Source organism: Garra rufa, chromosome 10 (assembly GCF_049309525.1).
Source record: "Garra rufa chromosome 10, GarRuf1.0, whole genome shotgun sequence".
NCBI classification, from domain to species: Eukaryota; Metazoa; Chordata; class Actinopteri; order Cypriniformes; family Cyprinidae; genus Garra; species Garra rufa.
Window position 1 is genome coordinate 32671872 of NC_133370.1, and position 26558 is coordinate 32698429.

A 26558-nucleotide genomic window follows, 5' to 3' on the forward strand; every position below is an offset into this window, starting at 1 on the left:
AAAATCAGTAAAGAGGTGCTTTGTGCAGGGACGAGAATAAATAACCATAAACTCTAACACAAAGAACCACAAAGATCTACTTTAGAACAAAAGGGGATCTTCGGGGCACTGGTTCTAAAAAGAACTGTTTCTACATGTAATGAACCTTTAAAGAACCAGAGTGTAGCTCAGGGTGAATCCCTGAGTGAACATACTCTAGTAAAGCATGTGGTAGGAACATATTGACACACTTTTTCATCAGTTGTTGAAATGTTAAAAATGAAATAGGCAAACTGCAAAAATTTCAAATCTTTAAGTAAAATGATTTGAAATCATACGATTGATTGTGTCAGCAGATGGACATTAGCCCCTTTCTTTGGTATTTGGTGTGGCAATAACACATTAGCCATTGGCTTATAAACAACAGGAGAAAGTTTGAGTGGATCCTGCTAGCCTCAGCATTTTGTACACTCCATGCTGAGCTGTTAGCTCCCACATTTTTGCTCCTCTCATCGTATCACCATTTATGTTTAGACAACAGAGCCCGATGGACACCCGTTTACTAGCGCTCTGCATCTGCCTAAATATAGTCAGCCCTAAAGCTTCTTAGCGGGAGAACCCTCTTATAAGTTCCTTTCCTTGAATAGTAGCTGAGTATAGACCACACAAATATACTTAAGTGAAAATCCCTTGCAGGTATTTAATTCTAAATGAGTAATTACTGGGTTGTCAGTGTATCTTGGTCTGCAGGTGCGTGTGTCTTAGTGGCTCATTCGCGCCTTGGCTTCGAAGCGAGTCGCACACAAACGCACCAAGCGCTGGCGGTAGCATCTTCTAGCCTGAGAACGCAGAGCTTCGGGAGCTTTCCTTTTCTCTGGGGCGACTAACCCAACACAGCTGCCAAAATGTGTGACATGGGGGGACTCGATAACTTGGTGGCCAACACGGCCTACCTAAAAGCCCAAGGGGGCGATGACAAGGAAATGAAGAAACGTCGCCGAAGTCTCTCTCTACCCAAGGCAGAGCAATGTGTGGCACTCAGGTCGACACTGGACAAGGACTTTGACTCCCTCTGCGAACAGCAGCCGATTGGAAAGAGGTTTTTTCGCCAGTACCTGGATCAAGCGGGGCCAGAGTGCAACACTGCTGCAGAATTTCTGGATGATTTGAACGACTGGGAATTGTCAGAGGCCGCCGCCAAAGACAAGGCCCGTACAAATATCATCAATAAGTTCTGCAAGGATGGCTCCAAGAGCTCCCTCACCTTCCTGACTGGAGATGTAGCAACCAAGTGCAAGGCGGTCACCGACAAAGATTTCGAGGAGGTCATGGGACAGGTGAAGGATGCCACCAAAGAGTTCCTAAAAGGCAAGCCGTTTACAGATTACCAGACGAGTGAATTCTTTGACAAGTTTTTGCAGTGGAAAGAGTATGAGAGACAGCCAATCACTGATAAGTACTTTTATGAATTCAGGACACTTGGAAAGGGTGGATTCGGAGAGGTAGGTTCTTAACTAGGAGTTCAATTATGAGTACATGTCTTTGATGTAGATCTCTCAAATTTAACCATGTCAATCTACACCTCCAGGTGTGTGCAGTGCAGGTTAAGAACACCGGCCAGATGTATGCCTGCAAGAAGCTCTGCAAGAAGCGTCTCAAGAAGAAACATGGTGAGAAAATGGCCCTCCTAGAAAAGAAGATCTTGGAGAGGGTCAACAGCCTGTTCATTGTCAGCCTGGCCTATGCTTACGACACCAAGACCCATCTCTGTCTGGTCATGAGCTTGATGAATGGAGGTGACCTCAAGTATCACATCTATAACATTGGCGAGAAGGGTATTGAAATGGAACGGATCATCTATTACACAGCTCAGATTACAACTGGGATGCTTCACCTGCATGCCATGGACATTGTGTACCGTGACATGAAGCCAGAGAACGTGCTCTTAGATAGCCAGGGCCAGTGCCGTCTTTCAGATCTTGGGCTCGCGGTGGAGATTCCTGTTGGAAAAACCATCACCCAGAAGGTGAGTTAATCGCATCTATGCAGTGATTACCCTGCTGAAAAAAAAAAACCAATAGAGACCATCACAGAATTTGTAATGGTTTTATTGGTTTTTAATGGTTTTATAATGGGAATTGTACTGGTTCTATTGGCGGCTTGTTAAAACCACAAAATCCTAATGGAATATGTCTTAAAACACACTACAGGAATCCATTTTTAATGGTTTTATGGTTAAAGTTGATAGTTTGTAATGTTTGTAATAGTATTTGTAGTTGAAACCATTAGAATTCCTGTGATGGTTTCGATTGTTTTTTTTTTCCAGCAAGGTAGTACCATTAAAAGCCACTGGATAACATTTCGGTATGCTTGTGTGAGATGAAAAGTATGGAGAATCATTCTCAAACTATTAATGGAGGTGAACAACCTAAACAGTAAAACCAAAATTACAGAAAACCTAACACTCCATATATTATTTAGGGGATTTCATTCAACACCAATCCATAATTATTCTATGTATGTTATTAAAATAAACTAGATTGGACTGGTCTAATAATGAAAGAAAATAACTACTTTTATCTAATAAACCTAAATGTACTATTCATTAGCTAAGTCCCCATATAGCACACGTTTGTCTGCAAGATGTCTGTTAAAGATCACTTGATCTGGAAAGCATCTGCTCTGTACAAACATCTATAAAAGCAAAACAAAACAAAAAAATCTGTCAAATTTACGGTAAAAAGTACTGTAGCAACATTTTAGGTTTTATGGTTTTAATCTAATTTACAGTTAAATACCATAATGTCATTAACTGATATAATGTTAATATATCAACCTTTTGAAGTACTGAAATCTGTTTTGTGCTTTTGTAATACCGATAACCACCTATTGCAAAGTCACATGATGAACCAAACCCCATTACAAGCAGCTTTTAAATAACAACATATATAGAAGATGCACAGTGTCATTCACACAAACACTAAACACCATGGTAACACACATTAAACTGAAATAATGCAATAAACATTCATTTAACAACATTAGGTGTAACATACAACCCTAATGTACAAAACTGATAAGAAAAAAAATAAGAAAAATCTGTTATTTCAACAAAAAACATGCAGGGAATTCTGGGAATATCAATTTACGGTTATTCACTGTAAATTCACTTCCAGGAATGGTATACTACCGTAAAATTACATGTAATGTCCAATACAGTTTTTCATCGTATATAGTAGGGGAATTTACTATTAACCATTTAACAGGTTTTTACTGTCTTTTACTGTTAAACCCATAAACATCTTAAAGACCTCTAATAGACATATATTTGACATAGCTGTATTGCAGATGGGCAAACAATCTAAAAAATACATCTTGCAGATGTAGATAGATATCTCTGTGATGTAAGTGTGCTATCAGGGCTGGACATACATCACTGTGAGAAAACAGAAACACTTTGAACACAATCAGCTAATTAACTGTTGATTAATGAGTCACTTTATTAACTGACTTCTGCTTTTTGCAATAGTTATTGTTTAAGTGGTCCTCAGAATACAATTTGAGATCACTGGTTTTGTAAAACCTTTGTTCACTTTATGTATAGCAGTCCTTGTATGCCACCAGGACTTTGGAGATTTTCAGTAACACTGTTAGGTACCTCAGACTGTTCGTCTTGTACATGGTAAATCAGGATTACTGCCGAGTTAGTGTGGTGTTCTGTGCCTGTTATATAATTCCTGGTGATCTTCATCAACCTGAGTACAGCTACACCACTGAAGAGACCCAAAGACAGCATAATGAAGTGATACAAGGATCAGCTAGCTGCAGTGTCCTTACCTGCACCCTTGGCTCATTTCTCTTTAAGCTTTTGCATTGGTGGGCCACAGATGATTGTGTTTAGGATAATTCTGCATGAAGTTAACTTATAAATTATATTTATTTTCATTCAATTATATTAGTATTCATTTATAATCTGCTATGTACTAAATGTCTGATTTAGCTTCCAGCTAAACTAAGCTAAGGATCTCTGAAACACTAATTTGACTTCATTCAGAGGGGGACACAAGTGCTTCAAATTTAGCCAAGAGGCACAATATTGACAACTGGGTTTCTATCTCATGACAATAATACAGTGTTATACAAAACAGCATGAAATCTATAGATATTGTGATGTTTATTAATGTAGTGCAGCATAATTTATAGTAAATGGACAGGACACTATTAGAAACTAGGAAGCTTGATGAAATTGACTTATGAAATGATGTCTGATGAAACACAAAGTGATTTTTTATGCTTAGTGTTTATCTCAGTGGAGATTTGCGGAAATAAATTGGAAGCTTGTTCAAGAAATTATGATAATTTCAGCAAAACACTAATTAGGTTAAACAAACCTTTAACTTATTCACAGAATTTGAAGGTCTTTTAAAAAGTGTTAGAACCTACATTTGTACTAACAAGTTACATTTGTAAATGTTGATACATTTGATTGTAGATACATATAACATCTTTTTTGTTTTGTTTGGTAATCATATTTTTATATCATATTTCTAATGTTCACATTTGTAGACAAAAGGTAGTTGCATACTCAGTGCTGCCCCTAATTACTTGTTCATTTTTGACATATTGTCAAACGTCAAAATGAAGCAACTTTTATGCAGTGACCCTAAGCCTATTATCCCGTGCCCTTCTTGAGTCCTCAATGCAGGTTGAAGCCCAAGCTGAACCACCGGGGGTTTGGTTGGCTTTACACTCCTGATCCTCTTAGGTAGAATTACACAAATCTGTCTCTGATCAGACAGCCAAAGACAGACGGAGGGGGATGAGCTACATTTTATATTTGTCACATAAATTTTAGATGTTTAAAGGCTCTGTGTTTATCATTGCATTATATTTGCTGTTATTTTCTTGTCTTCTTGAACACTTTATTGACCTTTAGCTTGGCTGAAGCCGTAATCTTCTTGACATGTCACACTGACATCTTTAAAGCCATGACCCAAGCAGTTTGATTTATGTAACTATGCAAAATGCACAAACTATAGCTTTAGTGGTCTGAAGTTCTAGGTCATTCTAGTTTCGGTAATCTAATTGTCTTAGCCTGGCACAATGACCATGAATCTTCAGCCATGCAATCACTACATTTTAACTTGACTGAGCCTAACCCTGTTGATTACTACATCTTTTTTATAGTTCTGGATATCTCTGAAGGGGTTTATCACTTTAGGTATAAATAACCAATAAGATACCACCAAAACAATATTTTTGCCTGGGATATCTTACACTGTAAAAAGTGAACAGTTGGATCAAAAATGACTTCAATTGGTAACACCTAAGAACTTTAAGTTTTTTCAACTTAATTTATTACATTTTATCAACTTAATTTTCCTTAGTCAATATCTTACATAATTTTATATAATCTTACATAAGTTCATTCATTCCTAATATTTACATTAAGTCAATTCAACTGCATAAGTGAACAGTTAAAACAAACTTAAAATTTTTAGTTTAGATGTTGCCAATTGATAATATATATTTCTTTATAAACTTAATTCTTAACTAAATTCAACTAAATTGAATTTCTGGTTAAACCTGAAACTGAAATATTTCATTAGATGTGAAGTTGAGACATATTTCTAAGCATTTATGTTGAAAAAGTTACCATTTGAAAAGCAAAAAGTCACATTAAAGTAACTCAACTAGTTATAGTAATCCAACTTACACCAAAGTTCGCATTTACAGTGCAGTTATTCAATTTGATTGTGTTGTCGGACTGTTATCATGGTTTAAATTCCATAAGCACCCGCAGTGATGTCTTAAAGTCGTGGAAGTAAATTGAAAAGCTCTGCTGTTAGATTAGCTATAGTTATTAATGAATGACTCCAGGTGAAAGCATCTTTGTACGCAAAGGTGCACATGTGCATTTGAGCCTAAGAATGGATGTCTTTATATAGCCCGACTGTCTACTTCATCACAGTGGATCGGCACATGACTCCTGACAGGTAGTAGAGGATTACAATTAAGCTTCTTCTTTCTGGCAAAGAGAGGAAATGAGGTACGAGCAATAGATAGGGTAATACTTACATAAAATGCTCTACTACTACTGCTGCCAGTTTAATAACCTTGATTCTCTTCAAACCATCACAGTTTCATAAAAAGTGTATGTTTTGCCCCTTATATAATCAGTTTCCCATATGAAATGTTGAACGTTTGCCCCTTAAATCCTTTGGTTCTCTTTTCACAGGCCGGAACAGGTGCATATATGGCACCTGAAATCCTCACTGACGTCCCATACAGGACATCAGTGGACTGGTGGGCCCTCGGCTGCAGTATCTATGAAATGGTAGCTGGCTATACCCCATTCAAAGGTCCCGAAGCCAAGAAGGAGAAGGTGGAGAAGGAGGAGGTACAGAGGCGCATCATTAATGAGGAACCAAAGTTTGAGCACAAGAACTTTGACGCCACCACCATAGACATCATCAAGCAGTTCCTCAAGAAGAAGGTTGATGAACGTCTTGGTTGCAAGTAAGACTTTCTATCCCTCTTAACCTCGATCCTGATCCTTCAGTGAGATCGGAGATATTAAAGCAGGATATCTGAACCTGTTTGAAATCCTTCACCACAGTATTCTTCATTAGTATTACAGTTAGCTATTGTAACAAAGTTGTATGCCTTGGCAATGATGACTTTCTAGGTCTCTCGAGGAATCAAACTAAACTGTATGGTCAACCTCCCTCTTCTCTTGGGCCAAATGTAATAATGGCAATATTGTGAAATGTACTTGTACTATTTTCACAGGGGTGATGATCCCAGGAAGCATGAGTGGTTCAAGTCCATCAACTTTGCTCGTTTGGAGGCCGGCCTTATTGATCCACCCTGGGTGCCCAAACCCAACGTTGTCTATGCAAAGGATACAAGTGACATTGCTGAGTTCTCTGAAATCAAGGGTATTGAGTTTGATGCGAAGGATGACAAGTTCTTTAAGGAGTTTAGCACAGGTGCTATCCCCATTGCCTGGCAAAAGGAGATGATTGACACTGGACTCTTTGATGAGCTCAACGACCCCAACCGGAAAGAATCATCCGGTGGTTTAGATGATGATAAGAAATCAGGCACTTGCACGCTTCTGTGAGAGGACCAATCCAGCCACCCAGCCCAGAATTCACCAGCAAATGCTTTCAGTGGCATCACTAACATGAATGAAAATGTGCTCTGTGTCGAAGAAGAGTGGACCATGACTGGAAAGAGATGGGACGTTAGTTGCTTCAGTTGCACAGCCACATGGTCTGAGAAACACTCCATGATGTGGTGGACTGAGCTTTGGACCAGTCAGGGAAGTTCTTCTCTGCAGTTCCTTTATGTTTCGTGAAGTAGTCAACCTCCTATCCCACAGGAGGTGCAAGTAAAAGTACTATTCCCTATTGAGAAGATGCTAGCAAAGGTAGAGGACTACAGGCCACCTAAAGAGACTTTAAGATTGTGATGTAACAATAGCGACTCAATGTAATCGGCAGCAGTTTGTGATCAGAAGGTAGGGATGTGTGGATATGCAAAGTTGAGTCGTTCCCAAGAAGCACGGCTTGCGTTTCAAACATCTCCTGCCTTGCCAAATCACAGTTATTTGTGGATTAGATCACGGTGTACTAGCACACAATTGGCATCTACTGTACACATTCTCTTTGTAAGACTTTAAGAAGCTACTGAAGGTCAGACCCAGATGGAATCTGCAGAATTCTTTGTCCTTTTTTGATTCTGTGGAATGTACTACTTATGGGTAGCTGAAAGCTACATTAATAGGCCAAAATTCCTCTAGCCATCAACAGTTTGTCCTATGTAGGGTTGACTGGTTGCTGCTTTCACACCGCTGTGAGTTTTTGTTGTGTTTATTTCGTTATTGAGAGGAAAGCACACTGCATATATTTACATATTCATCCAATTGCCACTCAGGTTCAGCTGCGTTTGCTTTAAAGCGCTGTTTGTATCTTCTTTTGAATTGCATCCAGGAGGGCTGAATTACAGTCTTGCCCCTGATAGCACACGTAAATCTTGGAGATGTCTATTTGACGTCTTTATTTACTGCAAGACATCTGCAAGACGTAGTTTGCTCATTTCCTATCAGATGTCAAATAGACGTCTATTAGATTTCTTTAAGATGTTTATGACTTAGAATGTATGTAAAACTGACATCTTACAGATGTCTGTCAGATGTTTGTACATAGAATATGCTTTCCAGATTAAGAGACCTTTAACAGACATCTTGCAGATGTACGTCTGCTATCTGGGGCGCTACTGCGCCACCCTAGTCAAACCGCATTATTGCAGGCTCTTACATTAGGTCATATGAGACCAAACAACTACTCAACAGTTTTTTTGTTGTTGTTGTTGCTGTTGATAATGTTGACTGATCGTTTCAGCTCTTTTGAAGAGCCACAAAACACTTATTAGTCGAATTTCTTACAAAATGACTAGATTTGAAAGCTGACACTTTGTGTCACACCAAAAGTATCCTTATCTGTCTTGTCTGTCGGCATGCTGTCAGTATCATCAGTTTTTTAGGGTGTGGCGTGGGGGTGCCATGGCTTGACAAACATAGCATCAGTAACGAAGGGGGCGGGTCTTTGCGAAGGGTCAATTGTTAACTCATGACCTCCATGTTTGTGATTTTTGATAGCAGGGCTTTTCTGATTGTGCACCAAATGAATTGTGTGTATAAATGTGTACATATAAAGAATTAATAAATCAACATATATTGTTAGCTCTGAAATGAAATAAAATAAAATCAGAGCTTGATTGCTTAGCATTCAAAGGTAATTCCATTTGTGTTTTGTTATCATATCCCATCAGAACAGAGTGGTAAAGACACACAGCCTGCCTTTACAGGAAAGTGTAGCCTGTAAGAGGTCAGTCCTCAAGGGCACAAATAGAGGGCTTTGGCACTGATACGTCACCATTTGCGCTTTTGTAACCAAGGTGAAGGTTATGCCCTCTTCCAGTCTTCAGTGGTGTTGCTTCTATAATTCTGAGTAAAAAAAGTTATTGTGACATAAAATGGATTATTTGTTCCATGTCTTTGCCAGTGTTGAGTTTTTACAGTTTGAGAGGTAAGTAGTAATGATTGAATGTAATTGTATATAAAGTTGAGAATGATTCTAAATAGAAATTTCAGATATTCAACAGGAGCACGGATTCAAAATCGGTCAATAAAATGTTTGTTACTTTTACAGGTTTATTTCTTAGCTTCCTTCCCCTCCCATAACCCCGGTGCTTTCAACAAATTTAAGGGAGTCAGAGTTCACTTCAGAGGTTAGTCTACCATTATTTCTTTCCTTGCTTTTACTTTTATGTGTTCCTGAGATAATTGAATCTTAAATTGAATCTCTCACCTAATGCTTGTAAAATTCAACTGCTAAAAGAAAAAAGAAAAATCTGTGCAAGAGTCAAAACCTAAAAATATTCCCCAGATTAAGGAGTCAAATCACAGACTGCCTGAAAAGTTCTGGACTGAATTCAGAACACCACACTTATCTTGTAAGGCGATAATCTGGCTTATACTCGCGTACTTAAATCAACCTCTAATCCTTATAACCTCAAGTCTGATTTGCTAAACCAAGAGAACTGATTTGCTCTCACCAGACTCACCAATTTATGATCTGTATATGTGACCCCAGACCACAAAACCAGTCATAAGGGTCAGTTTTTTGAAACTGAGATTTATACATCATCTGAAAGTTGAATAAATAAAATAAATTAGTTTCCATTGATGTATAGTTTGTTAGGATAGGACAATATTTGGCCAAGATACAACTATTTGAAAATGTGGAATCTGAGGGTGCAACAAAAATCAAAACATTGAGAAAATCATCTTCAAAGTTGTCCAATTGAATATTATTTTAATTAATATATTTACAGTAGGAAATTCACAAAATATCTTCATGGAACATGATCTTTACTTAATATCCTAATGATTTTTGGCATAAAAGAATAAATCGATAATTTTGACCTATACAGTGTATTTTTGCCTATTTCTACAAATATAAATGTGCTACTTAAGACTGGTTTTGTGGTCCAGGGTTATATATGATCTTGTCTGGTTCAGCACACGTGAATGAATTGTTACGTCACTTCTGAGCTTTATCAGGCAATGTCCATGTAGAAATAGTTGGCATAATACAATTAATATGCGGGTTATGACTGAGTTTTGTCCCTGTTAAGCCAAACAGATCCCACTCCTCCCTATGTAAACCAGTATCCACTAATGCGGAAAATAAGCTTATTTGTGTAAGAAGCAGTGTTAGTGAGAGTGTCCTTTCACATCTAGAGGCAAAAATGATTGCTGTGTGTTATCAAAATGTGTTTTGATTGAAACACATTTTGGTGTTTGTCGGTAGCTAAGACACAAAAATATGATCATAAATTTGAAAATTTTCCGAAACGTATTAGTTTTGTGGCACTCTAGCGGTTACTGAACAGAACGGTATGCATCTTGCGGAAGAACACTGTAGCCAGAGCATCTTTCTTATAAAATTGTGTGAATATAAAAACTTACCATGTGATTCAGAATAAGCCACAAACAAGGTTTGGAAAATTGATTCACGATGTACACACTTATTATATAAATTCTGTAAATTTTGAACACAAAAAAAAAGTTACAGACTGCAGCTTTAAATAACTGGCTTTGATTTACATTTATCTGTTTTTATATTAAGTTTATTATTTACAGTTGGAGTCAAATGATTATTTTTATTTAGTACTGACCTGAATAAGATGCTTCACATATATGTTGTTTACATAGCGTCCTCAAGAGAAAATAATAGTTAAATTTATAAAAATGACCTATTCACAAGTTTACATACACTTGATTCTTAATACTGTGTTGATACCCGAATGATCCACAGCTGTGTTTTTTTTTTTTTTTTTTTTTAGTGACAGTTATTCATGAGTCCCTTGTCCTAAACTGTTCTTCTTAAAAAATCCTTTAGGTCCCACAAATTCTTGTTTTTTTTTTTTTTTTTTTAGCATTTTTGTGTATTTGAACCCTTTCCAACAAGGACTGTATGATTTTGAGATCCATCTTTTCACACTGAGGACAACTGACGGACTCATATGCAACTATTACAGAAGGTTCAAACGCTCACTGATGCTCCAGAAGGAGAGAAACAATGCATTAAGAGCCAAGGGTGAAAACTTTTGAACAGAATGATGTGTAATTTTTTCTTATTTTGCCTACATCTAATACTTTTTTTCATTTAGTACTGACCTTCTGAAGCTACAGAAGATACTAACAAGTTTCCCAGTAGACAAACTAAATTAAGTTTACCCTGATCTTCGAATTCCAAAAGTTTTCACCCCCAGCTCTTAATGCATCCTGTTTCCTTCTGCATCAGTGAGTGTTTGAACCTTCTGTAATAGTTGCAAGAGTCCATAAGCTGTCCTCAGTGTGAAAAGATGGATCTCACAATCATACAGTCATTGCTGGAAAGGGTTCAAATACACAAAAATGCTAAAAAATCTAAGATTCTTTGGGACCTGAAGGATTTTTTCTGAAGAACAATGGACAGTTAACTGTTCAGGACAAACAAGGGACTCATGAACAATCATCACTAAACAAAAAAAACAGATGTGGATCATTCAGGAAACAACACAGTATTAAAAATCAAGTGTATTTAAACTTTGAACGGGGTCATTTTTATAAATTCAATAACATACATTTTGTATGATCCATCTTATTTTGGTAACATAATTAACATTTTGCAGATTCTGCAAGGTGTAAACTTTTGACTTTAATTGTATATTGTCACCGGCCAAAGCAAATGATTAAAGTAGTATCTGAAGCTGACACTGTACTTTCTTTTCCTTAAAAATATTTAGCACTGTCAATAGAAGAAAGTAATTGTGATTAATTTTTTTTTTTTTTTATCAGCTTAAAAAAAAGCAAAATTAAGCTGTAGTAGTAATAATAACAACAACAAAGTTAAAAAAAATTGTTACGTGTGTGGTAAATTATAGATGGCTATGCAACAATAACCCGAAAACTTTGGCCAGCTTAAACAGACAGACTGAAGCAGATTCCCATGTCTGTGACTAAGGCTACGTTTACATTAATCCGGATACATTTGAAAACGGAGTTTTCATTTTAAAACGCTCGCCGTCCACACCAGCGTTTCCAAGCGTTTTCCAAAAGTTTCTCATCCACACTGAAACGTAGGAAAACATCAAATTCGCCTTACTGCGCATGCGTAAAGCCTCAAAAAGTATACAGACGTAATAAGTTTTCACGCAATTCTTCTGGCGGGATAATTTACGGAAATATCTCATCCTCCACTGACGCGTCTATTTCGCGCTCATTCATATTTTATCTGAAAAGCAGTTGTCGTCATGTTTTTTCAGGACAGCAAAAGTAAATTTTCTGTCATCATTTTAGGACTGTAATTTGAAGAGTGTACAAGGTAAATCTCTTTAGCAGCAGTGTGTGAATAGCACAGGCACAATTACTGGTGTAAACATAGATAGATAGGTACAATATGCGTCACATGACTATAAATATGCGTCATCGTTTTCAAAAGCCTCCGTTTTCACAGTCCACACTACAACGTGAAAACGGCGTTTTCTAATTTATCCACTTTGGCCGGAGTTTTTAGAAATAATCGTTTTCTGTGATAAAAACGGGGTTTTCGTGTAAATGAGAGGCCAAACCGCAGGGAAATATCTGCGTTTTCCCTTCGTGTAAACGGGGCCTTAATGTGGACAACTAATCAGCTGACGCAAATTGCTGATTTATTGATAGCTGCTGGCAGGAATAGACAGTGCTGTTTGGTTGAGCACTGTGACATGGTTAAGTTAAACAATTACGACGCACCGAGCACATGATTTAATGTAGTAAGAGAATGAGGTCATATGTAAACACAATTGTTGTAATTTTAAAGTTCAACCAATTTAGCAAATAAATAAATAAGTTACACAACATTATATCTTAACGCCATCATGTGGTACATTCAGGGTATTACAGACAATCTAAAACCACCACTTACTTTTGTTTTCTTTTTTATTTGTCAAAATAGCATTTGTACTAAGATGTTAAATGGCTCTTAAGGCGTCTGCATGAACGAGGATCCATGCAGAGGTTATGAAAACCATTTAGGTTACAAATTTGGCTCTTCACGTATTTAATATTTTAAAAATGCCACTTCTTTAACATAGATCTTATAGCAATATGACAGTACGATCATTAAATATATTCACACAGAGCAACACAAACACAAAAACACCAACCGAGGATAAAGATAGCGACTAACCCGTTTCATCAATCACAATGTAAACAAAAACCCTTCAAGGGGACAACGTTTGAAAGAATTCAAAACATCTAGGGAATGCGAGGCCTGGGGTTAAAATACAATTAAAAGTTCAGTGACACTCATGTCTTCAGTAGAAGGAGGTGCTAGACAGGAGACATGGTGAGTGGGATTCATTAACAAAAATCAATCAGTCATGCCTGTCTGTGGAGAGTTAAATTAGGTCCTTGAGACCCGCTGAGGATCAGCAGAGCATACAATGGAGGGCTTAAAAGGAGAACCGGGACAACAGGGAGAAAAGTAGTGCAAGTTCCCCTTGAGCGTCCGCACCAGGCTTTATTCGGTCACCAGGACTCGAAAGGTGACGCGACCGAGAAACTTGTCACGCTCGTCGTTGTTCTTGAGGTTGGAGCCCTCTACCTTGCACTCTACAATCAGCTCAGAGTTGTAGTCTTCCTTCTTAAGCAACAGCTTTACAGCAACCAGAGGCTGAACATAACCCTCCTATAAACAGCCAGAGACAGAAAAACTAAGGTGAAATAGTGCACTTCGCGATACACAATTAAGGCGATAGTTCACGCAAAAATGAAAATCCAGTTGATTATTCTCCCTCATGTTGTTCCAAAACTGTAGGAGCTTGGTTCATCTTTGAAACACAAATTAAGATATTTTTGATGAAATCCGAGAGCTTTCTGACCCCGCATGGACAGACGCATTCAATGCCCAGAAAGGTAGTAAGGACATTGTTAAAATAGTCCATGTGACATGAGTGGTTTAACCTTAATGAAACTAAACTACGAGAACACTTTGTGCAAAGAAAACAAAAATAACCTTTTTCAACAATTTCCTGACAGCCTTGAACATGGTAGTTGCGTTGCTGTCTATTGAGAGGTGAAAAGGTGAGGCAAAGAATGGCAGATAATTGCCAAATGCAGATGTGCAAAGCTTGTCACATCATACCCAAAAACACTTGAGGCTGTAAAGGTGCTTCAACTATGTACTGAGTATGCACTGTACTTATTTCAGTGTTTTATTTTTAATAAATTTGTAAAATTTGCAAATCTGGTTTGTGTATGGAGAATAAATTGATGTGGGGAAAACTAATTTAAAGCAGTTTAACATAATGCTGCAACAAAACGGGGGAAAAAAAAAATGAAGGGGTATGAATACTTTTGCAAGGCACTGTTTATGTACTATACATCAACTTATTACATAATGAAGGAATATTCCAGGTTTAATACAAATTAATCCCAGTCACATTATAATTATAAGTAAACAGCTTTTGATATAATGTTTGCAGTTTATATTTTAGAGTTTATGGCACTGTATTATGGTAACAATGTTTTATAACTAGATACACAGAAAATGTGTAACTATACTACTAAAATTCTGTAACATTTATAAATTAGCCCCATTCACTTCCATTTTAAATGCCTCACAGTAGTTCATAATTCTACTTTAAGGAAATGGAGAGACAAGTGGATTATGTTATGTTATAAATACTGACACTTGACCTTAAAGGGAATACCCTGGTTATTATGACTTGTATGGCTTAATATAACATAAATTATGTCTCTTACTGAAATATGGAGTAGAAAACCCATTAAAGGGGTTCACTTTTAGAACAAAAAATTACAGATAATGTACTCACCCCCTTGTTATCCAAGATGATCATGTCTTTCTTTCTTTAGTCGTTAGGAAATTATGTTTTGTGAGAAAAAGATTTCAGGATTTTGCTCCATATAATGGACTTCTATGGTGCCCCGGAGTTTGAACCTCCAAAATGCAGCTTCAAATGGCTCTCAGATCACAGGGTCTTATCTAGCAGAACGATCGGTAATATTCTAAAAAATAAATTAAAATGTATATACGTTTAAACCTTAAATGCGTCTAGCTCTGTGTGTACTTTGTATAGAGATTAAAAAGTATATAAATTGTAAATGTTTTTAGAAACTAACCGATCGTTTCGCTAGATAAGACCCTTCTTCCTCAGCTGGGGTCGTTTAGAGCCCTTTGAAGCTGCATTTAAACTGCATTTTGGGAGTTCAAACTTGGGGGCACCATAGAAGTCCATTATATGGAGAGAATCCTGAAATGTTTTCCTCAAAAAAACAATTTCCTTACGACTGAAGAAAAAAACATGAACATCTTGGGTGACAAGGGGTGAGTACATTATCTGTAAATTTTTGTTCTGACAGTGAACTACTCCTTTAATAATTTACGTTATTTAAAAAAATCCACATCGTTTTATACATTTTTTGGACTATGGGGAATGCCATTATAACATTAAATGGTTGCGCTCGGTGAGAGCTTACAGGTGGCAATCAATGTAAGTGTAGACTTAAGTGCACCATCGATATTCCCCACATGGAGTCTAAATACGCCGGAGCACGAACCATTCTCAGCACGAACCATTGAAATTCGTGCTGAGAAACTCCTTCAATGGTTGTGCCATCAGGACAAGCGTTGCATGTTTACATCCTGCCAAGACGGCATCTAACGTTTATTGTCTCTGCCATTTGTAAGCTCTTTCAATAACTGTGGTCAACTAAAAGCCTCAAAACCATCAGGGCTGAAGTGGAGGGAACAAAGATGCAGGCCTTAGGAAATTTTATTCATCCACAGGCAACTTCCCATTCTTTGTTACTCTTCATATCACTAGGAAAAGCAGTAAGACTTACATCACTTCTCTTATGGCCCTTTGACTAAAAATTACAACCGAACACTGCACAATGTGGCATTGTATCACTATTGATTTCTGTTTCCGTAAAAATAGCAACAGGTAGCGCTTTCGCATCACTGAAGTAATGGCACCACACATAGTCCAAAATATGTATAAAACAATGTGGATTTTTAAATAACAGAAATCTTTTAAGGGCTTTCTGCTACATATTTCAGTAAGAAACATAATTTGTGTTATATTAAGCTATACAAGTCTTAATACTCAAAGTTCTCTTTAACTTCTTTTGAACCTGGAACATATTTTTAAAGGAACAGTTTACCAAAAAATGAAAATTGGCTGAAAATTTCTTCACCCTTCACCCAAGAGTTTGTTTCTTGAATGGAATGGATTTGGAAAAATACAGTATTATATCACTTGCTCACCAACGAAGAAAGTGTAATGATAATGTACTTGTTTAAGGAATTGTTCACACAAAAATGAACATTCTGTCATTAATTACTCACCCTCATGTTGTTCCAAACCTGTAAGACCCTTCATTCATCTTCGGAACACAAATTAAGATATTTTTGATGAAATCCAAAAGTTTCTGACCCTCCATGGTTAGCAAGGGTACTAAAATTCAGGTTGAACTCTTGATGTCGCATCAGCTATTTTATTATCGTCCTTACTATGTTTCTGTGCCTTGAGTGTGTTAGTACTGTTGTGGTCTATGCAGGGTCAGAATTAATTTGTGTTCCCAAGATGAACAAAGGCCTTATGGGTTTGGAACGACATTACGGTGAATAATTAATTACAGAGTTTTCATTTTTGGGTGAACTATTTATTTAATAGTAACATGCAGTTTTTTGCTTCACAACACATTATTTATGAACTGTGTCTTGGGTTTATTGATATTTTTAATCAGCTCTTCGAACTCATACTGACGGCACCCATTCATTACAGAGGATCTACTGGTAAGCAACTGATGTAATGCTAAATTTCTCCAAATCTGTTCTGATGAAGTAACAAACTTATCTACATCTTGGATGTCCTGAGAGTGAGGAAATCTTGAGGAAAGTTCACCCAAAAATGTTTAATTTAAGTATGTGATGAGCTCTATACTTACATGTGTTTTTTTCCCATAGTAAGGAAAGTACATCCTATCAATAGTCCCCTCATGGGGAAAATACTGCACCTGGAGAGGTTTCTCACTCTGAAGACAAAGAAGAAAATACCATCAGACAACTGAAGACAGCAGGCTGTCAATGGGTGAGAGCGGAGGATGCCGTTTGATGTACTTCTAACAAAAATATAAATCATCAATGACATACAGTAGCGGCAGCGTAAAAATACATTTGGATGCAGTGCAGTAGCAGAGCACAGACAAAGCAGACTGCTGCTTTGGAGAAAACAAGCGCTAGAAGTCATGTTGCTGCTTTGCCATGCTAAAATCATTAGCATTTGTTCATTAGCTATCTTTCTTGATCAAAATTAGCATTAGAGACTTAAAATATTCAGATGATAACCAGTGTGATAATGGACAGCTGATTCTGATTAGGGATGCATGAGATGTCAACACCATATCTGGCAATATTACAGATTTTTATTTGTATTAATTGTGATTTTGCTGCCACCTAACACTTAATTAATAAAACACTGATTTAGTAACACTAACGTAATATCTATTACAATAATGTTACCTACATTCATCTTTAGCATTTAAAATTATCATAGTTTTTAGCGGTTTATATTTAGTTTCTTTTCAGTTTAGATTATATTTAATATACATCATGATGCATCCCTAATTCTGACAAGATTGTGCAAAATATCTGTATGCTCTGGAGAAGTAAAATTATAGAAAAGTAAAGTTACCTCAAGTAAGGAATGATAAAGCATATAAGAGACATGCTTAATCAAACTAGTAGCATACGAGAGACCGGGAGAATGAGAGACCAGATATACAGTGATCTTACCCATCACTTTACAAAGGAGTTCAACTGGCAGCATGCAATTGAGACATGAGAGATAAAGAAAAAAAGGGAGGGAGAAAAGAAAAAAAAAACACTCCTGAGAGAGGATGGACTAACAATTAGAATCCAAGCAGGAAACACAACAACAACATATGATATGAATCAAACCTTAAAGCTGAAATCCATAGGAAAATTGCAGAAACACTAGCAATTACAAACACCCAACAGATTCTGCTCCTACAGTGGCTGTTTTGCAGAGTAATGGAGCACCATAACATCTTACACTTGACTGTCCATGTGATTTTTACCTTCACTTTACATTGACATGAGTACTGAATTTAAACAATACCACTGAACCGAATTAACCTTGCATATTTTGCTCATTATTGCTGCTGAAAATGGTCAATTATTGTCATGTTTTGCGCTTTACTAATCGGTCGGACCGGAAAAAAGCAATTGGAGTACAATAGACTGCCAAAAGTTATGACAAATGAAGGAGAAGAGTGCAAAAAACTGTCTGAGGAGCAAAAGACGTTTGTGGTTGGCCAAACTGAACCAGGATTTCCAGGGCAAGAATCTTGACAACATTTGTGTTTGTTCTTATCATTTCCAGACTGGTAGGTGAAATATTAGGCTGATATCTTAATTAATACGGCTTGTATGTATCTTTACCACCTATTAACTTTAGTTTGTCAAAATATTGCGCCCTTCCCTGCTTACTAAGTCCTTCTCTATATGATTTAGCCGCTTCCACACGTTTTCCATAGTTTAAACAGCATAAATTAGCAGAACAATGTATTTAGTAGTACATTAACCATGCAATCCATGCTGTTGTTTACATCCGAGTATCGCTGATATGGCCACGCATCTGGGTGACTGACCAAACCTGACATAAGTGCAAACCCTCTATTGGAGAATACTTAGCAGGAAGGTCTTTGCATGAACCTTAATTGATTACTCTGAGAAACAGCCAGAATGGGATCTTCATTTCTTAAGGAGGTGTTGAGGCATTTGTGCTTTTTTAGTTGCATTTTATAAATGTCTCTTACAAATTGCAGCTTTAAACCACATAAAACACCACAAATTCCAACATGTACATTATTTATGATCTTACACTATAAAGTACTATAAGAAAATGTAAATCATTCTTTAATTGGTACCCATATTGAACAGGTCTACAACTGTTACCTTTGATGTACAGTTGATGTACGGATCTCCGGCTGGCTTAAGACCAATGATCTGAGGGTTAAGAATAACACAATATCAGCCTTGTTTACCCTCAGTCAGACAGTAAGTCAATATGAATACCCACATTTTTACTGTTGAACAAAATAGTTTCATAATGCATAATTCGTTTGGAATTACAGTAATATTGTGAAATATTATTACAATTACTACATTTTAATAGGTTTTAAAATGCAATTTATTCCTGTGAGGGAAAAGCTAAATTTTCAGCAACCATTACTCCAGTCATCAGTGTCACATGATCCTTCACAAATCTTTCTAATATGCTGATTTGGTGGCCAAGAAACATTTCATGTTATTATCAGTGATGAAATACAGTTGTGCTGCCTAGCGTTTTTGTGGAAATCGTGATACAATTTTTCAGGATTCTTCAATGGAAGAGAAAGTTTAAAAAGAACAGCATTTATTCGAAATATAAACACTTTTGTAACATTACAAATGTCTTTGTCACTTCTGATCCATTTAATGCATCACTGCTCAATCATACTCACCCTATTCATCTTGACAATAACACAAGGCTGTCCATTAGCATAGCCGAAGGTGGTGTCCTCCATCCCAGAGCAACGCTGGAGTAAACTCCTCCTGAACTGGCACACCTTCTTCTGAGGTTCCTCATCCTGCTCAGAATACTGACCCGCCATACACAAGTCATTTTTGACTTGTTCAGAGTCATTATACTCTGGAAATGGAAAATAGAGAAACTATAAATATACATTTATAATGCAACCAGATGAGAAATAATTTAAAAAAAAAATAGTGTAGAGCACTTACGATGCAGAAATGATTCTAGATGCTGGACATACTGTCCATATTCAAGTTGTTCTGACCTGTTAAAAACTATATTCAAAGAGTTTGGCCTGATAGCCAACCCTGCGAAAATTTGAATAATAGTTAGTTGTGATTATTTTTAAATAACTCGTAACTGAGAAATATGTACAACAGAAAATAGACCTTTTAATTTACACTTCAGTTAATAATTAAAGTCAATTTTTGTGAAACTGAAACTGAAAAACTCACCTGGGGACGCAACCCGATCTCGATATTTTGGTGTGTCGTCATTCAGTGTCTGAAGCATCGCCCACATAGTGAAGACGAACATGGCCGTCAAGAAGCCATAGAAGACCAAGTAAAACAGGAGGATGAGACCTGAAACACAGTATCTTTGAAAATCATTTGTTGCTAGGCAGAACTGAATTAATTAGGCTCTGCAAAAAAAAAAAAAAAGCATCATCGTTTTTTCTTTCCAAACAATGTACAACATTTTGCTAAGATCTTATGTAGAGCTCATTTGAATCATTTGAGTGCTGGGCTATTTTCGGAACCCAAATGCTTGGTTTTGCCTGCTGGGTTATTTTATTGCGTTATTTTTAATATTTTTACCCAGGTGCTGGGTAGTTTTCTGTAACTAAGCTGCTGGGTCATTTTTAATGGGTTATTAAATATTGGATTATTTTTTGTACCCAACCGTTGGGTTGAGCCTGTCTCCGATGAAACGACCCAGCTGCTGAGTTACAGTCTGAGCGTGGTCTTTTTGCATTTTCTACAGTGAGAGAGCAGTTCTTAGCACTTCTTCAGCAAAATAAAGGTTTGTATACATTTTATTTCATTACTGTTCTGTAAATTATATTATTTTACGTTACGCAACATACGACAAGATGCCAGTCAGTTGCATCAACAGCAGCCGTTTCGCATAATGGAAACGCCTTTTGTCTTGCATGACATAAATTGATTTTATTTTAATTTGATGTTAAAATATGATCTCTAGTGTCAGTACTGTTTGTTTATGGGCAGGTTATAGAGTCAGTCACGGCATCTTTCCGCTATGAGTGAAACACAAGGCGGTGGTCTGAGGTTCACAGTTCCCCCAGCGAACAGCAGCCCATCACTCGCTAAGATTTTGCGGAGACACCAGCATGAGAATTAGCACTATTTCTGTGAAAAGTGATCACAGACAATGGTTAAATACACTTACATTAAACTGCTGCTTTTAAATGTTCCTTTTTTTTTCCCAAAAATGCTAATTAAACGAGTTTAAATGTATGTAATATTGTAATCTATGCTGTATTCACCCAAATAAATTCAATTCATCTCTTATTTTCATCCATGGGTGTTCTTGCTTAATAATAAATGTTCATCTTTTAAAAATTCTGTGTGATTTTTTTAATTTCCAGACCATTTTAAGCCAGCAATAAAATAACTTTTAAGCATCAGTTGACTTAAATAAAACAACCCAGTATATTGGGTAAAAACATTTAACACAACCAGCTGGGTCAAAATAACCCAGCATGTGTTCTGTCCAATACTTACCCAGCACTGGGTTGCCAAATAACCCAAGTTAGATTGTTTTTAAGACAGATTTATAGAGTGCATCTTACCCAGTTTCAGATTGGTCAATAAATTATTTTTTTATATATAAATTTAATAAGAAAAACTACACTATGCAGCCTTTTAATAATAATAATAATAATAATAATAATAAAATAATAATAAGATGATGGTGCATGAAAAAAATCCATCTTTAGGTTCTTAGAAAAATCTATCTAGCTTATTTTTCCATAAGAGCGGGCACGGCCATTTGTAAATTGTATGGCTTCCAGTCTAATCCATGTCCAGCTATTTTTTTAGCTGTAAAAAACGGTTCATTTTGCTACTTGATATCACAAATTGGTGTGTATTACCATATTATTTGGATGTATTATATTAATTATGAACACACTGTTTTGTAGTGCAAACAGTTTTACCTTTTACTGTACTGTTATTCTTCTCGGTTATTTCCCTATGCCGGAAGTCTTACCCATGGCTTACTTCCACATTAAGGAAAGAGGTGGAAACCTCCAGGGAGTCACTGGTTGTAAAAACAAAGAACCTGCTATTTATTTGACCTCTATCCGTGTGTATGCCGGTGCCTCGAACCCCAACCACAACGTTTTTTATTCTGCAAGACGCACGCATTTTTAACCGCTAGGGGGCCAAAAGGTATTGTAAAGCTTTAATTCATTGATTTAAAAAAGATTTAAAATAAGTATACAAATAATTGAGTCGCTTAGCCTATGTATTCGTTTAGTAAATCAGCTGCAGTAAAACAACGTTATATTTCCATTCAGCAGTTGATCGTTGTCGCTGGGAAAATAATCAAATGTGTCATTTGCACAGAAGGTTTAGTGAGGCGCGAAAACGGAATCCATTCAGATTATTCCCCACAGGTCAGACGACGTCACGGCGCTCAGCGACGTCACTTTGATGTTACCATTCAGGTCTGTCTTCAAAACGAACCAGAACAAATGGGTTTTTAGAAAACCGGAGTCGTTATTTCCGTCTGTGTGAGAATAATTCATTCCGGCAGGCCTTTAATCTTTTATACTGGTTTTACTAGCCAGGACAGTCTGATGAATTGACTAGGCATAATGGGCCTTAGGTCAATGAGGACAAGAGAAGGTTAATGACAGCCTTTAACGTTACCTCACATTAAGCAGTAAGCACAGAGCTTCTCACAATATTGTTGTTTTTAAAGACAATATTATGAAAGCAGAGCATAGACGGTTTCGGTAGATAAATAATGATTTGATAAATAAACAGATGCGCAAAAAACAACACTACTGATTTCTAGAATGAAAACATTTTTTTTTCACCGAGCCAGTGTCTAATGATGTTTGTTAGCGTCAACAGAGGCTTCTTCATCACAGCACAGTGAATTTTCACGCCACACCGAAAAAACTCACGAACGCGCATCATGAACGTCATTTTGTTGCAACCTTAATAAAATAACACCTTAAAAAGAATGACATTAAATGACCGCTTCCGCTTCTCATTTTGCAGAAGATCTGCTGAAACCTGGATATGTTGTGCGTTGAGCAACATATTTATAATCAATATAGATCATTTAAAACACAAAGACAGGAGGGGACACTAAATTGCCACTGATGTTATCAATGAAAGAGTTGATGACATCAAGATGTCGGAATGCCTAGGATAACGATCGCTCTCGGCATTTTCGGTCTTCATTCATGGCCCTAGGGGGTCTTCATGGTTGGTTGAACAATTTCTGCAACAAAATCCGCCTTATATGGCCATTTCTTTAAGCTGCACATTCCATCACTTGCATGAATGATGTTAAACGAATGCCGTTTCATAGGGTTCGTGTCAACTCACCCCAATTTCTAGCAGTCCGACCGAAGAATTCTCCAGTTCTTGGATTGTAGATCACGTCTTTCCAGCTGCTCTCGGGCTCCTTGCCCTCCTCTGGTTTTTCGCTCTTTTTGGACATGCTGGAATTTAGACGCAACTGATGAGAACGACACTGGTGTGACCTGGTCTGATGAGGCTGAACACGGTGGGCTGATGCCCCGAGGAAAGAGCGAAGAGCCTCTGACGTCTCCAAATGTCCTGCAACGCTCCTGATTCCAAACTGGTCCAACAAACCGGACCGACAGCAGCACGTTATGTTGTGGGGGAGGGAACGAAGGGGCAGCGGTTTTGCGCATGCGTAAACTGCGACCCTGAAACGGTTACAAATTACAAGGAATCTTAACATTCAGCGCAATGGTTTCAGATAGTGTCATGGTATTGAATGAATTTCCATATACATGTAGCTAGCGATTACCATGGTGCACGTAAAAAACGCCAATAATACTAACAGAACTGCTTATCATTATTTAGCCTAAATGTTAATTTTTGTTGTGTGTTTAGTTTGTAATTTTATAGAGATAACGATGGCAACATATAAATGTTTACATATGAAACACGTATGACACTCATTGAGATTCTGTGAAGAAAAAATTCAACCAGTACTTCCAAAAATAGATTGATAGATAATATTTGATGAATACGGTTAATTCCTAATAACAGTTTTGAAGTAGAAAGAGTGAAATAGTGTTTTCTTGTAAACCATAATCAAATTACTTGTTTTACTTCGAAAAGTCTAAGCACAGGAAACGCACGTACAAAGAGAAGAATTTCAAAAATGAATGCTATTAAAATGAATGCCATCACCATTTTCTGCTTTCTGAAAGCAGCTAAGCTGTAATTAGGCAGTGCTGTTAATTAGACCAAGACCTCAGTGAACACAGATGACTTATGTAACACAAAAAGAAGAATTTGTTAAATGGAAGGGTGAAAGTGTTTTGGCAATGTACCCTGCTGGGGCTGTCAAAATAAATTTGTTGAACTCTTGAAATTCTTAAAGAAAGAAGACCCAAATATTATTAACATACGTGGTTTAAAATCCAGAGGCAATTCCATCTGTGCAATATCATCTAAAGCACAAACCATATGATCAGATTTGCTGGCAGTGAATTTACTAAACACTTTTCGTGTATTACTTTAATTAAAACTAAAATTTTCACAAGAAATTCAATAAAAATGTCTGAAAAAAAACCATCTGAAAACAAATACCAGCAGTGTCATTTAAAGGAGCAGTTCACTTTCAGAACAAAAAATTACAGATAATGTGTTCACCCCCTTGTCATCCAACATGTTCATGTCTTTCTTTCTTCAGTCGTAAGGAAATTATGTTTTTTGAGGAAAACATTTCAGGATTTCTCTCCATATAATGGACTTCTATGATGCCCCCGAGTTTGAACTTCCAAAATGCAGCTTCAAAGGGCTCTAAACGATTGCTGCAGAGGAAAGAAAGGTCTTATCTAGCAAAATGATTGGTTATTTTCTAAAAAAAAAAATTACAATTTATATACTTTTTAACCTCAAATGCTCGTCTTGTCTACCTCTGTGTGTACTGTGTAGAGATTAAAAAGTATATAAATTTTAAATGTTTTTAGAAAATAACCGATCATTTCGCTAGATAAGACCCTTCTTCCTCAGCTGGGATCATTTAAAGCTTTTGAAGCTGCTTTTAAACTGCATTTTGGAAGTTCAAACCATAGAAGTCCATTATATGGAGAGAAATCCTGAAATGTTTTCCTCAAAAAACATAATTTTCTTACGATTGAAGAAAGAAAGACATGAACATCTTGGATGACAAGGGGGTGAGTACATTATCTGTACATTTTTGTTCTGAAAGTGAACTACTCCTTTAAAGGATTAGTTCACTCCTAAATTAAAAATCCCTGATAATTTACTTACCCCCATGTCATCCAAGATGTTCATGTCTTTCTTCAGTCATAAAGAAATTAAGATTTTGGAGAGAAACATTCCAGGATTTTTCTCCATATAGTGCACTTTAATGGTGTCTAATGTGCTGAAGGTTCAAACTGCAAATTGCAAAATGGGTTCTACACAATCCCAGCCAAGGAATAATGGTCTTATCTAGTGAAACGATCTGTCATTTTCTTAAAAAAACAAACAAACAAAAAAAAACAAGTATATACTTTTTTAACCACAAATGCTCGACTTGCACTAGCTCGACTTAACACATTAAGTAATCATGCAAATGTGATGTAAGCGGAAGTACCTACACTCTTAAAAATAAAGGTGTTAAAAGGTTCTTCACAGCGTTGCCATAGATGAACCATTTTTGGTTCCACAAAGCCATTCAGTCCAAGGTTCTTTAAAGAACTCTTCTTACCTTTTTATAATCTGAAGAACATTCTTTTGCCACAAAGAACCTTTTGTGAAACAAAAGATGTTAACTTCAGATGTTAAAGCTTCTTTATGGAACCATTTAGACAAAAAAGGTTCTTCTATGGCATTTTGAAGCACCTTTATTTTTGTGAATATGAAGTAAAACATTGCAGGTATCACTATCATTTAAAACAATAAAGAATAAAAATAGTGTGAATGGAAAGAATAAATAGTGTGTGAGGAGAAAGCTACAAATGATAAACTAAAAGCTAAAATTCCTTAAAATGTGCAATGTCTGATAAAAGTATTTAATCATTTAATTTTTTTTTTTTTACATTTTCATTGTCCGAAAGCTGAATAAATTAGCTTTCCATATGGTTTGTTAGGATAAGACAATATTTGGTCGAGATACAAATCTGAAAATCTGGAATCTGAGGGTGCAAAAAAAAAATGTAAATATTGAGAAAATCACCTTTAAAGTTACCAAATGAAGTTCTTAGGAATGAATATTACTAATCAAAAAATACGTTTTGATATATTCAAGGTAGGAAATTTACAAAATATCTTCATGAAACATGATCCTTACTTAATATGCATGATGCTTACTTAAAATGTATTTTTGGCTATTGTTACAAATATATCTGTGCTACTTAAGACTGCTTTATTTTGGTCCAGGGTCAGGTTTCAGATAATTAATAAGAATAAATCTACTTTTCATTCATTTTCAATCTGTTTATAAAAAATTCTCAGAGCCCATTGCCTTATCAAACACTGCCACTTACTGGTCAATAGTTTAAGAAAGAGCATGCAAACTCTTTGATAGTTGACTGTAGGATTTTTACCTTCTTCTTTATTGAGAAACACATTTGTCAGCTTCTTGTCTGGTTAGTTTAACTTTGTGAT

At 36.5% G+C, this 26558-nt stretch overlaps 2 protein-coding genes across 2 annotated transcripts; one reads left to right on the plus strand and one right to left on the minus strand.

Annotated features, from left to right (window-relative positions):
• Positions 1 to 439: 439 nt before the first annotated feature.
• On the plus strand, positions 440 to 9038 carry grk7a (G protein-coupled receptor kinase 7a). Its single transcript, XM_073848145.1, has 4 exons — positions 440 to 1481; positions 1568 to 2005; positions 6218 to 6498; positions 6772 to 9038. Exons 1-4 carry the CDS (start codon positions 885 to 887, stop codon positions 7103 to 7105), a joined length of 1650 nt encoding a protein of 549 aa, XP_073704246.1. The 5' UTR covers positions 440 to 884; the 3' UTR covers positions 7106 to 9038.
• A 3964-nt stretch (positions 9039 to 13002) lies between these two features.
• Positions 13003 to 23574, minus strand: atp1b3a (ATPase Na+/K+ transporting subunit beta 3a). Its single transcript, XM_073848146.1, has 7 exons — positions 23289 to 23574; positions 20157 to 20285; positions 19911 to 20009; positions 19631 to 19818; positions 19083 to 19133; positions 17051 to 17137; positions 13003 to 13766 (listed from the first exon to the last, which is right to left on the minus strand). Exons 1-7 carry the CDS (start codon positions 23401 to 23403, stop codon positions 13599 to 13601), a joined length of 837 nt encoding a protein of 278 aa, XP_073704247.1. The 5' UTR covers positions 23404 to 23574; the 3' UTR covers positions 13003 to 13598.
• Between the last annotated feature and the right edge of the window lie 2984 nt (positions 23575 to 26558).